This window comes from Aulonocara stuartgranti (genome assembly GCF_965226115.1).
Source record: "Aulonocara stuartgranti genome assembly, chromosome: 10".
NCBI lineage: Eukaryota > Metazoa > Chordata > Actinopteri > Cichliformes > Cichlidae > Aulonocara > Aulonocara stuartgranti.
The window spans coordinates 20,314,457-20,329,119 of NC_138946.1; the positions used below are offsets into that span (position 1 = coordinate 20,314,457).

At 39.3% G+C, this 14,663-nt stretch overlaps 1 protein-coding gene across 1 annotated transcript in view; it reads left to right on the forward strand.

Moving 5' to 3' along the window:
- The first annotated feature begins 1,201 nt into the window (after positions 1–1,201).
- LOC309716308 (ryanodine receptor 1-like) overlaps positions 1,202–14,663 on the forward strand; it is a 56,707-nt gene continuing 43,245 nt past the window's right edge. Inside the window, exons 1-27 of the mRNA XM_082550053.1 lie at positions 1,202–1,261; positions 2,524–2,596; positions 6,825–6,944; positions 7,035–7,133; positions 7,268–7,288; positions 7,449–7,523; positions 7,615–7,693; positions 7,782–7,894; positions 7,977–8,076; positions 8,150–8,246; positions 9,460–9,534; positions 9,637–9,793; positions 9,898–10,062; positions 10,146–10,267; positions 10,386–10,572; positions 10,693–10,828; positions 10,954–11,049; positions 11,266–11,384; positions 11,514–11,647; positions 11,744–11,985; positions 12,663–12,855; positions 12,973–13,189; positions 13,262–13,366; positions 13,465–13,568; positions 13,652–13,735; positions 13,840–13,999; positions 14,435–14,582. Coding sequence (XP_082406179.1) covers positions 2,549–2,596; positions 6,825–6,944; positions 7,035–7,133; positions 7,268–7,288; positions 7,449–7,523; positions 7,615–7,693; positions 7,782–7,894; positions 7,977–8,076; positions 8,150–8,246; positions 9,460–9,534; positions 9,637–9,793; positions 9,898–10,062; positions 10,146–10,267; positions 10,386–10,572; positions 10,693–10,828; positions 10,954–11,049; positions 11,266–11,384; positions 11,514–11,647; positions 11,744–11,985; positions 12,663–12,855; positions 12,973–13,189; positions 13,262–13,366; positions 13,465–13,568; positions 13,652–13,735; positions 13,840–13,999; positions 14,435–14,582 — 3,196 coding nt within the window. The 5' untranslated portion in view covers positions 1,202–1,261; positions 2,524–2,548. The remainder of the gene's footprint in view (positions 1,262–2,523; positions 2,597–6,824; positions 6,945–7,034; positions 7,134–7,267; positions 7,289–7,448; positions 7,524–7,614; positions 7,694–7,781; positions 7,895–7,976; positions 8,077–8,149; positions 8,247–9,459; positions 9,535–9,636; positions 9,794–9,897; positions 10,063–10,145; positions 10,268–10,385; positions 10,573–10,692; positions 10,829–10,953; positions 11,050–11,265; positions 11,385–11,513; positions 11,648–11,743; positions 11,986–12,662; positions 12,856–12,972; positions 13,190–13,261; positions 13,367–13,464; positions 13,569–13,651; positions 13,736–13,839; positions 14,000–14,434; positions 14,583–14,663) is intronic.

The following is a 14,663-nucleotide window of genomic DNA, read 5'->3' on the forward strand; positions in this document are numbered from 1 at the left end:
TGATGATCCTCTAATCGCCTGAGCCAAGGTGTGAAACTGGGTGTGGGTCCCAATCAGCCAGAGTTTCGGGTGAGTTCATTGTGAAACCTGGCCCCACCCTATCATGCGAATTCCTGAGATCAGATGGCCCAGGATGTGAGTGGGCGTTAAGGCGTCTGGGAAGGGATCTCAAAACTGGATTATAGATGGCAGACAGTTGGTGTCGTAAACCACCGCCTCTGTTCAAAGATGGTCGCTCACAGTGGACATAGATGGCTTCTTTCACTCCTCTTTCAAACCATCTGTCCTCTCTGTCCAAAATGTGAACATTGGCACAAAGGACACTCTTTCGAGGATGCCAATGTTCACATTTTGGACAGAGAGGACAGATGGTTTGAAAGAGGAGTGAAAGAAGCCATCTATAATCCAGTTTTGAGATCCCTTCCCAGACGCCTTAACGCCCACTCACATCCTGGGCCATCTGATCTCAGGAATTCGCATGATAGGGTGGGGCCAGGTTTCACAATGAACTCACCCGAAACTCTGGCTGATTGGGACCCACACCCAGTTTCACACCTTGGCTCAGGCGATTAGAGGATCATCAGGGGGTCCTTTTGTCCCTCTGTGGGGGGATACTCCCACTAGGTTTATATCTGGGACTCTCCACCATTTGACCTTAGAACTGAAGAAGCTTCTCGGATGAGAGGCGAAACGTCTTCAAGTAACTTAAAGAAGTCCAGACGCTTTTCTTTGCAAGCTCCTTTGATTAGCTTGTTTATATTATACTAACATAGCTGTGTCGCTAGCGGTCACGTAGCACATCATTATATACCAGCTAGCCCAACTTCAGTAACCCTACAAACGTCACTGCTGTTTAGTTTCCTGTCTTCATTTATGCTGGAAGTGATAACATAGCTGTACGCTTTAATTTGTTTCCAAAACCCCGCAGTCAGGACATGCTATATTGTATTTAGATAGAAGCTAGCGAGCTAACTCCCTGCTAACTTCTAACTCCGTTAAATGTCATAAATTCCATTTTTATGGATGCCTGGATGTTAAACTCAATTGTTACACCTGGTAGAGCAGAACGCTGATCATTTTATTAAAGATGAAAGACTTTAGACAGTTTTTCAACTCTCAGTAATGCCATAGTGATGTTTGATATATGGACCTGCAGCGGAGTTTAGGCCCAGACACGGCTAGTGACGTCACACTGAACAACCGGATTGATATTTAATGACATACTCGCCCCCGAGGTTTTGCCGCCCTCTAAAGGAAATTAGTAAGTATGTGCTTGGTATGTAGCTGTACCAAACATAAAACTTAATAACTTTGCCGAATTGTAATTTCAATAACATATTTACTGTTATTCATTATTTGTGCAGAATTAGCTGTCTAATTTTATGGAAATGTTCGAATTAATAGTACGGCTTATAAAATCGTCTGGGTCTAATTTTATTGCATGCAGGTAAGGAGTTTTCTGTTCCACCCAAAAATTTAAAAATGACTCTAACACAATAGTTGTGTAAATTACACCTGTCCTGAGGCAAAATGTAAACCTATTTGTTGAAAAAGTAGATCCAAAATATTCTTTAAAATACAAATTAGCTCTTGAGAACTCCCGCAAAATGGCGTTTTTCTCTTGCTAGTCAAATTGCATGGTAAATATGACAATTATAATAAGTTATAAATTAACTATTATGGTTTCAATACATAACTCTTATAATTGTTTCAGTCTAATTTGTGACTCACATCTGTGCAATCCTTTCACTGAAACCTGTTTAGTCTGGAAAAAGAAGTGACAAAACAAATGGTCACGTGATGTGCTAACAAAGTTTAGTCCTGTTTGACATATTTTGTATTTTTCCAATCTTTTATGACCAGTTTGAATGTGCTACTGTAACCAATGTAACGCTCATTTTCCACAAGGCTAATTCATTTCAATTTTTATTTATCTATATAACTGCATTCTTTTCACAGTCCCTAACATTCCATGGTTAACATCTTTTTCTTTGAGATTTTTTATGGTTTATTTATCATTTTCTTTAAATACATAACAGCTAATTATAAAATAAAGGGTATGGGGTTTATTTGTAAAGTTTATGAAGCCTAAATTGTATTCTAGTTGTAGAATAACCCAACAGATAAACACTTAACATAATTGTATCTCCCCTGTAACTTGTGAAGATCCCTCCTATTTATTGAACATAAAGAAGGAGAAAAGAAAAAAAAATAATGGCAAAAAAATAAATAAGGGGTCATGTCTGATGAACTCTTGTCTAACTTCTTCCTGATTTATATTCAGTTTTTATTATAGTGTCCTTGCATTGATATATGAACATGTGAAATGCTGCTTCAGTTTTTGCTCCACCTCTTTTTGATGCTGTAATCAACAGTCAATCCCTCTGCCTCATAACTCAGCCCGGGAGAGGCAGGAGACACACTCTGTCCTTCAGAAGTCTTCACCAACATTGTCCTGCCATATGTGGCAGGCACAACAAGTGGCAGAGCTGTGAAACCAACACTTTCTCATTTCTCTCAAAGGTTTTGCCTTTAATTCCTTGGGAGGATGGCAGAAGGTGCAGATGGAGAGGAAGAGATTCAGTTTCTGCGTACAGTGAGTGATGCTCCTTATCTGTTCTCGATTAGTTGTCAACTGTTGGTAAACTTATTCATCAACAATGAATGGTAGTGGCTATGCTTGTCCATGATGTGGTTGCTTTATAACAGATAGTTAGACAAGCGTTCAGTGTGTTCGGTAGCTTTCTTTACATAGCACAGATAGACAGGCACAGGTGGCTGGTTTTGTTAGCATTGTTTCCTATTTATATCCCATCGGCTACTTGATATACAACTGTTTTGTCACAGAGAAGAAAATGTCTGGTGCCAGTTGACAGTTAACACGTAGACATATCGGTCTCATCGTCCCATTCCCACTGGCTTTATGGCAATGTTTATGTTTTGTTATTTAATTGGCTATAGAGCCACAAGAACTGATTCATGACTCCCGTGTGATACAGAGGCACGAAACATCAATTGTTACTTCTTCCCGTTGCACTTTCATTTTATTTTTGCCCAGTATCCTTCAAGATTAAATACTTCTTTAGTCCTGTGACGCCTACAGAATAAATAAATAAAACTCAATGCTCTTCTGCCAGTTGAAAGATTGCAGTTTCCAAAGCATGAATTGCTTAATTATTGATGATCATTATCACATTATGAAGTGTATCTCTTTTTTACTGCTGTGTGGATATAACTGAATCCCACTCAGACATTGAATTTTGTTTTGTTTTTATTACATTACAAGGTTTTTAGTATATTTTACTTAAAATTTCTTACATAATTGACTGTACTATAGTTATATCAAGTATTTAGTTTAAACAAGTTTATCTCTGCTACAGTACTCTCTGCTGGGCTATCAGATTTCCTTCTTAGATCTCTGGGCCAAAGCTGACTGCAGAAGGGCATTGTGGCCTTGCAATCAGACAACTCAATGTAACACTCTTTATTTGGATGGTCCGTATATGTTGCACTTGTTTAACATAGTGGTTGAACATGTGCAGTGTAGTAACTCTAGCCTTCAAAATAGCACAAACCAGATGCTGATTATCCATTATCCTGTGTTATGAGAATTTCTCATCTTTGCAGTTTTTTTGTTCCTTCTTGATTAAATGTGTGTGTTCTGCAGTCTGCTACTTTGTGTTTAAACAGGTGCCCTTAACAGATAATTGGAACAATGTGAACTCTTTGAAATTTAAATGCGTTTTCTTGTAAATATTTTACCTTGCAGCTGCTATACATAATTCTAAGAAGCACACATTTTCACTTGACATTGTCTCTCGCCTTGAAACAGAGCACTAAGTAAAATATGTCAACAATGTGACACTGTCAGTCTGCTGCTTTTCGTCTTGAACTCAGCTGAGGTCTAAATTTACTGCGTGAGGATTAACAGTTTCAAAGCTTGGCCCATTTCAGCACCTGCTTACTTCAGTCCATTTGAGAACTGCATTACTACAGTAGTGCTAGCTCTTTAGTGGAGTGTTTTACCACTACGTTTTCAAAGAGAAGTAGAGAAGCTAAACCGACAACTGCCAAGGTTCACTGAGATATAGCTGTCACTGTCACTGTAGCTGAACTTTGGTTGTTAAAATGAAGGCTGTGACACATCAGACAGAAGTGCTTCCTAGACCGAATAGTTTCAGATTAAACCAAAAGTGAAGTAAAACCATCCACAACTTCACCCACACAGCCAGGCAGAAACTCATCCTTCTAAAAGGAATAATAAGCATAATAATTCTTTATGTGTCTGGAGAGGATTCTTTGACTGTTGAGTATTTTAGAAACTGCTGACCTAAGGGGATTTTCCCACCATCTGTAGGGTTTACAGAGTGGTCCAAAAAAGAAAGAATATCCTGTGAGCAGTAGTTCTGCCAGCAAAACTGTCTTGCTGAGGAGACTGCTTTGAGCTTATAGGAGAGTAACAGTAACTCAAATAACCATTCATTACAAAAGAAGATGCTCTTCTGCATGTAGTATACTGAACCTAAAAGAAGATCGGCTATAGTGGAAGAAGACCACACTGTGACTCTTAGCAGGGCAACGTGCCATATCACGAAGCTCATATAAAAAAAAGCTCATATCATCTTAGTCTGGTTTCCTGTGTGACAGTGAGTTACTTGTACTCAAATTGTCTCCACAGTGACCAGATCATCAATCCAGATTCACATCATAGAAGTGCAGCCAACAAATCCATGGCAACTGTGTGATGCTATCCTGTCAATATCGACCAAAATCTTTGAGGAATGTTTCCAACACCTTCCTTGAATCCATTACATGAAGAATTAGGGCAGTCCTGAAGGCAAAAGGGGGAGCAAACTGATAACTGAAGTAGGGTGTACCTAATAAAATGACTAGTGAGTGTAGGTATATTACTACATTGAGGGGAAATGCAGGGTCACAACTGCTGTTGTGACCCTGCAGGGTTCCCGTAGGACTGTCAGTTTATGAAGGCTCTATAATATTTTGGTGAACGGTCTTTAAGGTCGTCTGCAAGATGTACAGTATTTTTTGCTTTAAAGTTGTAAATGACAGACTTGACTTGACTATGCCAAAGGTTAAAGATATGAAAAGACTGTGATCAGATCATAAAATTAATTGACAATAATAAGACTGTATTTTTATGTTAATATGATATTACGTTATAATTATCTTAAAGTCATGCTAAAACTGAGTAATATAAAAAAAGAAAACGTAGAATTACAGTGTTAGAGCTGCATTTTTTCTGACAATCAATAAACTCCTTTTAGTGTTCTTTGTTGTAAGCATGTGCTATGATTAAGGGGGAGAAAGAAATTTAGCAATTTTTAAGTACAGCGGTGTGTGAAATTTTGAGTTGTGTTGCCTCAAAGTAAGGTTTTATATATTTCTCTCCTTTGAAAACATGAGTAATTGCGTTACTGAACAAGTGCAATGTGGGGAGATTTTCTTCCTGGCTGTCAAATCCTAAATATCTTTTGCTTTCCAGAAAGGGATGTGTGAACAGCAGGTGCAGCCGCCTGAAATAGATAACTGTGCTGGGGTCTCAGAGCCAAAGGAAGGGGCTTAGGCATCTGTGGCCAGTGACATGCACTGAAAAGTAACACAACACAGAGGCTCAAACTTGGGGAGTAGCTTGAAAAATCACATTTTATTGCAGGTTGATTCATTTGTCTCAACTTTATTATTCATGTTGTTAAGCAAGTTGTTTGTTAAATTAAACAGTACATACCTGTGCTACAGTGTTGTTCAGCCTGTTTGTGCTGTTGACCATTAAATTAAAAGGACACGATGCTTTTATAAGGTGTAACAGCCATATAAATGCTTAAAGTTACCCATTTTAAGTATTTTTGTACCAATAACACCTCATAAAAACATGTACTTAATACACTTAATACTTTATACTTAATATATGAAGTATAAATCAGCTTTTGTAGTTAAAAATGCTTTAATAAGAAATTCTAGCCATGTAAAGGCGAAAAAACAACCAGGCCATTTTAGCCTGTTGCCAGGTGGTTACTAGGCAGCCTGATGGTGTTAATAGTATATTTTATCGTGTGTAACTGAGGTTTATGGAAAGAAATTAGCTGCAATTGTTGTATAAAAAAGATACTACATTTGTTCTATACGGTGTTAAAAGTGATTAAAAGCAGGTTATTTTAGCCTGCTGCTAGGCAATATGATGATGTCATAAAAACCGATATAAATAAGAACTCATGATGCACCTATGTGCCAAGTGTGGTTGCCCAACTCCTGATGGTGTAGGAGGAGTTGGGAGTGAAAGCAAAGAAAAGCATACATATAGATATAAATTTTTATATAGTGTTAAAAATCATGCATTTACATTACGTTGCTTCTTAATATGTTTGACACCTCTTGTTTTGGTTGTTACGTCACTGTTTATAAATATAGTACAGTCAATATGGACCGATCGGGGTGACTAATTAAAAGTTAAATATGCTTACCCATGAAAAGTAAGATGCACCATGAAATCTAAGATTTGCTTAAATGCATGTGAGGTTATAGATGTCTGTTACATCAATACCAGAACACTAAACTAGCTGTTACTAGCATAACTGAAAATTAGGTAATCTCAAAAGACAGAATGTGGTGTATGCTCATTTGTAATATTTTTCTACATAAACAAAAACGTTTCAGAATAAATGGTTAATCTGAAACACTTTGCTTTTGTAATTGTCCGTTTGAAATCCAAACTATTCTTTGATTCAAAGGCTATTTTGACAGACCCCTCTGTGCATGTTTTCCTGTCAAAATGCCTACTCTGCTTCAAGCTTATTTTATCCTTGTAGGATGACCATGTAGTGCTGCAGTGCACTGCATCTATTCTTAAGGAACAGATCAAGCTGTGCCTGTCATGTGAAGGTTTTGGAAATCGTCTGTGCTTTCTCGAGACCACATCGAATGCTCAGGTATTTAAAGGACACAATGCAATGATATAACTTCTTTGAGAGCTTGCATTGCTGCTGTTCACCAAGCTGACTGGTTGTTGTGCCTTTCAGAATGTCCCTCCAGACCTCGCCATCTGCTGCTTCATTTTGGAGCAATCCCTGTCTGTGCGAGCATTACAGGAGATGTTGTCCAACTCCTCTGTGGATGAGGTAAGATTTAGAGGTTACAAGGTTACACGTGATATAGTACATACAAGTTCTTTGATTTAATCATTTGCTGCAATCAACTTATATTCACGTTGTTTCTTTTCTAACTTTATACATCTCCCACCTGCCAACCATAGGCAGTCGATTTGGACAAATGGGTAGGTTTGCTCAGGTTTCCTTTTGTCCAGTACTTAAATCTGAGTTTTCAGTGTGTCATAATTTATTGAAGTTGTTTCTGATAACCTGCTCACAATATTACAATCAACTTATCTCATTAATACATTAACCACTAAATCTTCTTCTACCTTCTCCACTCAGTCGTCACAAGGTGGGGGTCATCGAACCCTCCTGTATGGACATGCCATCCTGCTGAAACACACCCACTCCAGCATGGTGAGTACATTTGCAGTTACCGTGGTTGCTTTTCCATCATATCGTCTTCTTAAAGCTGATTGGAAGCGTTATCTCTGTCTTTCCACTGCAGTACTTGAGCTGTTTGACTACGTCGCGCTCACTGACAGACAAACTGGCTTTTGATGTGGGCTTGCAGGAAGACTCCACAGGTGACTACGAACATTTTTGCTCAACATGTCCATCAGACTCCGATCTAGGTTTTTTGTTTTTTTTTTTAAATCTTTATATCCACTACAGGAGAGGCCTGCTGGTGGACCATCCATCCAGCCTCTAAGCAAAGGTCTGAAGGAGAGAAGGTCAGAGTCGGAGATGACCTCATTCTTGTCAGTGTTTCTTCAGAGCGATACCTGGTAACCACGACTGCGTTTACTTGCATCAAAAGTCAGAGCTTACAGTCTGTATTACTAATATTACCATCTGCACTCTTTGCAGCACCTGTCCTATGCCAGTGGTGATTTAATGGTAGATGCTTCCTTCATGCAAACTCTGTGGACCATGACGCCTGTAATGTCTGGATGTGAACTAGCTGAAGGTATGTAATTTTCTTTCTGCTAAAAACGAAACAAAACAATAAACCTAATCCTAACCTAGCTCTTTGTCTCTAGGTTTTCTGACTGGAGGGTATGTGCTCCGGCTGTTCCACGGTCACATGGACGAGTGTTTGGCAATCCCAGCAGCTGATCAAGGGGATGACCGGCACAGGTGACCAGTGTCTTTCATGGCAGTACATGCAATCCGATATTGACTACATAAATACCAAACTCGTAGGTTTTAATTGTTTTAGCTTTACAAGTCTGTATTTCTGTCACAGACTTTTTAAAATGTTTTTAGGGCTTGCTGTTTTTTAGTAGCGTGTGGTGTTATAAGACTGTATTGAAAGCACCAACGTGGGTCTTTCTTATGGCTAATGTTAGCTAGCATTGTCTCAAAACTTTTGCGAGATCTCGCAAAAGTTTCATACATCTCCGAAAACATCGGAGCACTTTTGCAAATATGTGATGTCTTGTAAACCGAGCAGATATCTGACGTTTACACAACTACATTCACGCCTCAAAATATCTTAAAAGTGTATTTTGTGACCCAAAAAGAGTAATATTACAACTAAGTAGCTGCCGCCATTGTTGGAATTCAACTTTTGCGAGATCCTGAGTTAGTTTTTGCGAGATCCCGAGTTTGTTTTACGAAATCTTGCAAAAGTTTCGCCCCCTGCGGGGCTCCGTACATATGTGAAGTTTTGCTTGTCATCCATTGCTTCGTCTTTGACAGATGGTCAATCCAGGTTCTGGTTGCCTAGGTAATCCTCTAAACTATTTACTACCCAGCCAAATGCCAATCAATGGTATCATGTGTTCTTATTGGTAGCCTCTTAAATTCCTGGTCTCAAAGTTGACCAAAAATGTAAATACAGACTGCCTATCTCCCGTCGCTGACTTTCAGTGGTCTTTGGTTGCACTGTCACTGCTAGTTGCTTCCTGCGTGGATGCCCCTTTACAGTCTATCGTGTGCTGGAAAAAGCTTTTGTTGTTAGGGAGCTGCTTTTAGGGTACTGGGGCAAGGTATTGATGAGTAGGAATAAATGTGGCATCCATTGTATAGGCAAATTTGAGCACCTTTAATATAAATCAGTCCACAGTCAGTCAGAGGAAACTTGGATTGTGGGAACTTCAGTCAGTTTTAACATTTCCCTTTAAGTGTAGTTTTTACGTGTTGGCAATAGTAAAGCATTTACATGAAAAATATTACACTTTAAAATTGCACTATGAAGTCAAGACCGCATTGGAAGCTCTTAAACTGTCATACTGTGCACATGAACTAAAATGATTGCTGCATATAAGAAAAATCCTAATATTTTGGAATTTTCAAGCTTGAAATTTCCTGATGCACATTGCACATCATTGACTGCCATGTTTTCCAGAGTTGCTCACTATGAAGGAGGGCCAGTATGCAGTCATGCTCGATCCTTATGGAGACTTGAGCCACTACGTATTGCGTACGTATGATGATTCCCTCGCAGGAATTACTTCATGTTGATGGAATGACTAGAGCGACTTCATGTTGTGGCTGAGGCTCATTTGTGTGTGCCCGTTGGTAGTTGGAGTGGAGGCCACATTAAGTGGGGCCAGTCTTTCCGGATACGTCACATAACAACAGGCCGATACCTTTGTCTGGATGAGGAGAAAGGACTTCTCTTGGTGGACCCAGAGAAAGCAAATTCCAAGATGTCAGCCTTCTGCTTCAGGATTTCAAAGGTTATTGTACAAAGTGAAATCTATAAAAGGCAGTGTCTGTCTCTTAGCACAAGTGTAGATATTCATAACAGTTTTGAAGGGAACACTTTTTATTTAAATTACAGGAAAAAATTGAAGTGACCCAGAAACGAGATGTGGAGGGCATGGGCATACCTGAGATCAAGTATGGAGAGTCCATGTGCTTTGTACAGCATGTTTCATCTGGCCTGTGGCTTACATATGCTGCTGTTGATGCCAAATCTGCACGTCTAGGTCCTCTGAAGAGAAAGGTAAAGCAGAAAGCATTTACTCTTCTATTTATGAGTGTTGAGTATATACTTATGTTTGAAGAACACCCATGTTTGATTCGTAGGCCATACTCCACAAAGAAGGTCACATGGATGATGCCCTCACGGTTGCTCGATCTCAGACTGAAGAGTCTCAAGCTGCCAGGATGATTTACAGCACAACAGGCCTCTTCAACCAGTTCATCAAGTAGCATTTTACATGTTATTTCAATCTTTTATATTAGTCATTTTCTTGTTTTTTTTAAAATATATGTCATATTTGTTGTGGTATTCTCATGTCTTCTGTATTCTCTTTATGTTCCCAGAGGACTTGATGCTCTAAGTGGAAAAAATAAATCTGCCAATGCCCCGTCTCTGCCTATGGACACAGTGGTGCTCTCGTTGCAGGATCTCATTTTCTACTTCCGACCCCCTGAAGAGGAACTGGAGCACGAGGACAAGCAGTTCAAGCTCCGCTCCTTAAAAAACAGACAGAACCTTTTTCAGGAAGAGGTTAGTTTGGATAATGAGAACTCACTTTTCATGAGAACAGCTGAATTCTGGATTAACATTTTATTTGATAGATTTAATTTTTGGTCAGTGCTTTTATTTCAGTTTTTATTGCTGTAACAGGGAATGATTACGCTTGTTCTGGACTGCGTTGATCGCCTCAATGTGTACAACACAGCAGCCCATTTCTCAGAGTATGCTGGGGAAGAAGCTGCTGAGTCATGGAAAGAGATTGTGAACTTACTGTATGAATTGCTAGGTATGTGCAGATGATGGTTTATTTCACTCGTTCACTGTTTTAGACTAATAATCATTAGTGTTACCACATTTGGACACTTTTCTTGTTTGTGAGTCTGTTGCATTTCTAATCTTTTCTTTGATCAGCTTCTTTGATCAGAGGTAACCGTGCCAACTGCGCCCTCTTCTGCGACAACCTTGACTGGCTGGTCAGTAAACTGGATCGTTTGGAAGCATCTTCAGGTATCTAGGACATGAATCTGTTTATTAGCTGATGGAAACTGGTTTTGTTTTATAACGACAGAGGGTTGATAAAACTGAACTTATTGTGCTGTATTCATTTGCATTTTTTTTTTTCTGAGAACATATGCATTTACTATGTTGGTCTTCTGCAATTTAATATAAAGCCCAAAACTTTACAGTGTATTCATATATTGTCATATTTTTTTACGAGAATAGGAATCCTGGAGGTTTTATATTGCGTCCTGATTGAGAGTCCAGAGGTTTTGAATATTATTCAAGAGAATCACATCAAATCAATCATCTCTCTGCTGGATAAGCATGGACGCAATCACAAGGTCAGAAACGCTGCAACGATGTTTTCTGAGCATACTGCAAAAACCTGGAGCATGTGAACTTATTGCTCTCGACATACTTACTGTATAAAATGCAGTGAGTCTTAGATTCTATAAACCTTTTCCTGACAGGTCTTGGATGTGCTTTGTTCCCTCTGTGTGTGTAATGGGGTCGCTGTAAGGTCAAATCAGAATCTCATCACAGAGAATCTGTTACCAGGACGTGACCTTCTACTTCAAACTAACATCATCAACTATGTAACCAGGTGGGTCAGATTATAGTGAATGTTTCATCTTTGTTGATTTCACCAAAGTATCTAAACAACTCCTCTGACTCCTCCTTTATTGTAATCTTACCTCAGCATGAGACCCAATGTTTTCCTTGGAACTTGCGAAGGATCCACTCAGTATAAGAAGTGGTATTTTGAGGTGATGGTGGACCACGTAGAGCCGTTTCTTACAGCTCAGCCATATCATCTCCGTGTAGGTTGGGCTCTGACAGAGGGTTACAGTCCTTATCCTGGCGGAGGAGAAGGCTGGGGGGGTAACGGGGTTGGAGATGATCTCTACTCTTATGGTTTTGACGGGCTTCACCTCTGGTCAGGTAAAATCTACTATGGTTTATGGTAAATGTACACAGGATTGTTCATTTCGCTTCCAGCCTTTGTTCATGTTGTATTTTGACTTCCAGTTGCCCGATCCTTGTTTACTTAACCCTCTCGAGGCAGGCGTTGCCGATTTGCAACAGATAAAAACTAACAACCTGATTACCCCACATACATATTTTATGAGTTTGTTTTACTCAGAAGTACCGCTGCAGGACTTGGTTGTGCATTAGCAACAAAAAGTTTAATTTGAGCCTGAGAGGGTTAAAATTGATGTTTCAAAAACCTTGCCTTATTTCTAATCTTTTTCATAAACGTTTTGGTAGATTGTTCTTGGATATTAACAGAAAGTTTCCAAATAATCTTCCATTTTGGTTTTCTCTTAAAATCCAAGAGGAGTCTCCACAAGGCTTTCATTTGTGCAGTCATGTGCAGCTCCTTATAGGAGTGGAAGAACACCATTCAGTTGTCTCTCTGGTGGCACTCCTATCAAGAGTCTAATGAAGGGAAGCAGCTTAATCCCTTATGTGAAAAACATCCCCATACACACACTTTCAGAAGTTTTTTGCATCTTCAGCACCAACTCTAGTGCAGACTTTTGCTTATTCGTCTTCTGTATGAATTTCGGAAATAGTAAACTGTAAAATATAATTTTACTCACTTTATGTGTCTGCAGGACGTGTTCCACGTCATGTCGCCACAACAAATCAGCACCTCCTGGCAGCAGAGGATGTGGTCAGCTGCTGCTTGGATCTGAGCGTGCCCAGCATTTCCTTTCGTATAAATGGCCATCCTGTTCAGGGAATGTTTGAGAACTTCAACCTAGATGGACTGTTCTTTCCAGTTGTGAGCTTCTCTGCAGGCATAAGGTAGGATATTGTGCATTTATCGAGTAGATATTGTGATTTTATTTATTAATAATTGCATTATAGGTATTTAAATAATTGTTTTGTAAACCAACTAATGTCATTTTTTTTCCCCAAAAGACTGCGATTTCTTCTTGGAGGTCGTCATGGGCATTTCAAGTTTCTCTCACCTCCAGGCTACGCTCCGTGCTATGAAGCAGTGCTACCCAGGGACCGTTTGCGGATCGAGCCCATCAAAGAGTATAAGCAGGATTTTGATGGCGTCCGGAATCTGCTGGGTCCAACTCAGTCCCTTTCACATACAGCCTTCACACCTTGCCCAGTAGACACTATACAGGTAAAATCCAGTTTTTACTACTTTCATTTTCTTTTCTTCATGCTGTGCTGATTTATTTGAGTATCATTTCAGATTGTGCTTCCACCTCATTTGGAGCGCATTCGAGAGAAGCTCGCAGAAAATAGCCACGAGTTATGGGCTGTTACCCGCATTGAACAAGGGTGGACGTATGCACCAGTGAGTGATTCGGTCCTGGTTATGGTTCCCAAAGAACATATTGTTGTATACATCAGCTGTTTTGTTTTAAAAATCTTTGCACTTTTTGTTGTTAAAAGTTTCGTGACGATAACAAGAAGCTGCACCCCTGCCTGGTAGATTTCCAGAGTCTGCCTGAACCCGAGAAGAACTATAATTTAGCAATGTCTGGAGAGACACTGAAGTACGGTGAATTCTTCACTTAATTAACAGCACTGGGCTTTCATCTGTTTGTGTTTCTAATATTTTGTGTGATTCATTTCACAGGACTCTGTTGGCACTAGGCTGTCATGTAGGAATGGGAGATGAGAAAGCAGAAGAGAATCTCAAAAGGACCAAACTCCCTAAAACGTGAGCTACAAAAACATTAATAACCTTAACTTGTGAAGTTATTTTTATAACAATCTGTAAAGGCTCTCCAGGACCCATTTTGATCACATAGCATTGTTAATTAGGTACATGCAGAGTAACGGATACAAGCCGGCCCCTTTGGACCTTAACCATGTCAAGCTGACTCCAAATCAAAACACTCTAGTGGAGAGACTGGCAGAAAATGGACACAATGTTTGGGCAAGAGACCGAGTCCGCCAGGGATGGACATACAGTATTGTCCAGGTACCACCATTCTTTCTATGGAGTCACAAAAATGATAATCATCATTATCATCATACTAGTATGGTTGTAGCATATGTCTCCTGATGTGTGTGTGTTCGCAATCTCCTCCCAGACGAATAAATCAATCCTGATGCCAACATGTCTGTGGCATCTATTTTCAAATATTTTATAGAAATTCCAAAATCATTTAGATTTGTGCACTTGAGAGATAAGTTAAGTAAGTAAGCAACAATTCTCCTAACTGACTCCAAATAAAATGCCAGATGTGTCACAATATAATGTTCCATATCATCGTACTATAATAGTCATAGCATATGCATGCTAGAATGCCCCCCTTCTCCCACGTGTAACACAGGGATTTACTAGTAATAATAATAAAAATAATTGAAATGTGTGTAATTATATTTTAATGTTTGGTATTATTTTTTTGTAAAGGACATTATGAACAAGCGCAATCCTCGTCTGGTTCCTTATAACCTCCTGGATGAAAAGACAAAAAAGACCAACAGAGACACGGTTTGTGCTGCTGTTCGCACTCTGATTGGTTACGGTTACAACATAGAACCACCTGATCAGGAGAGCAGTAAGTTTCCACCATTTAAAAGCAGTAAATCATGTTTTTAACGTCATCTTGGAAGATCCTTTATTAAAGAAATGTACAAGG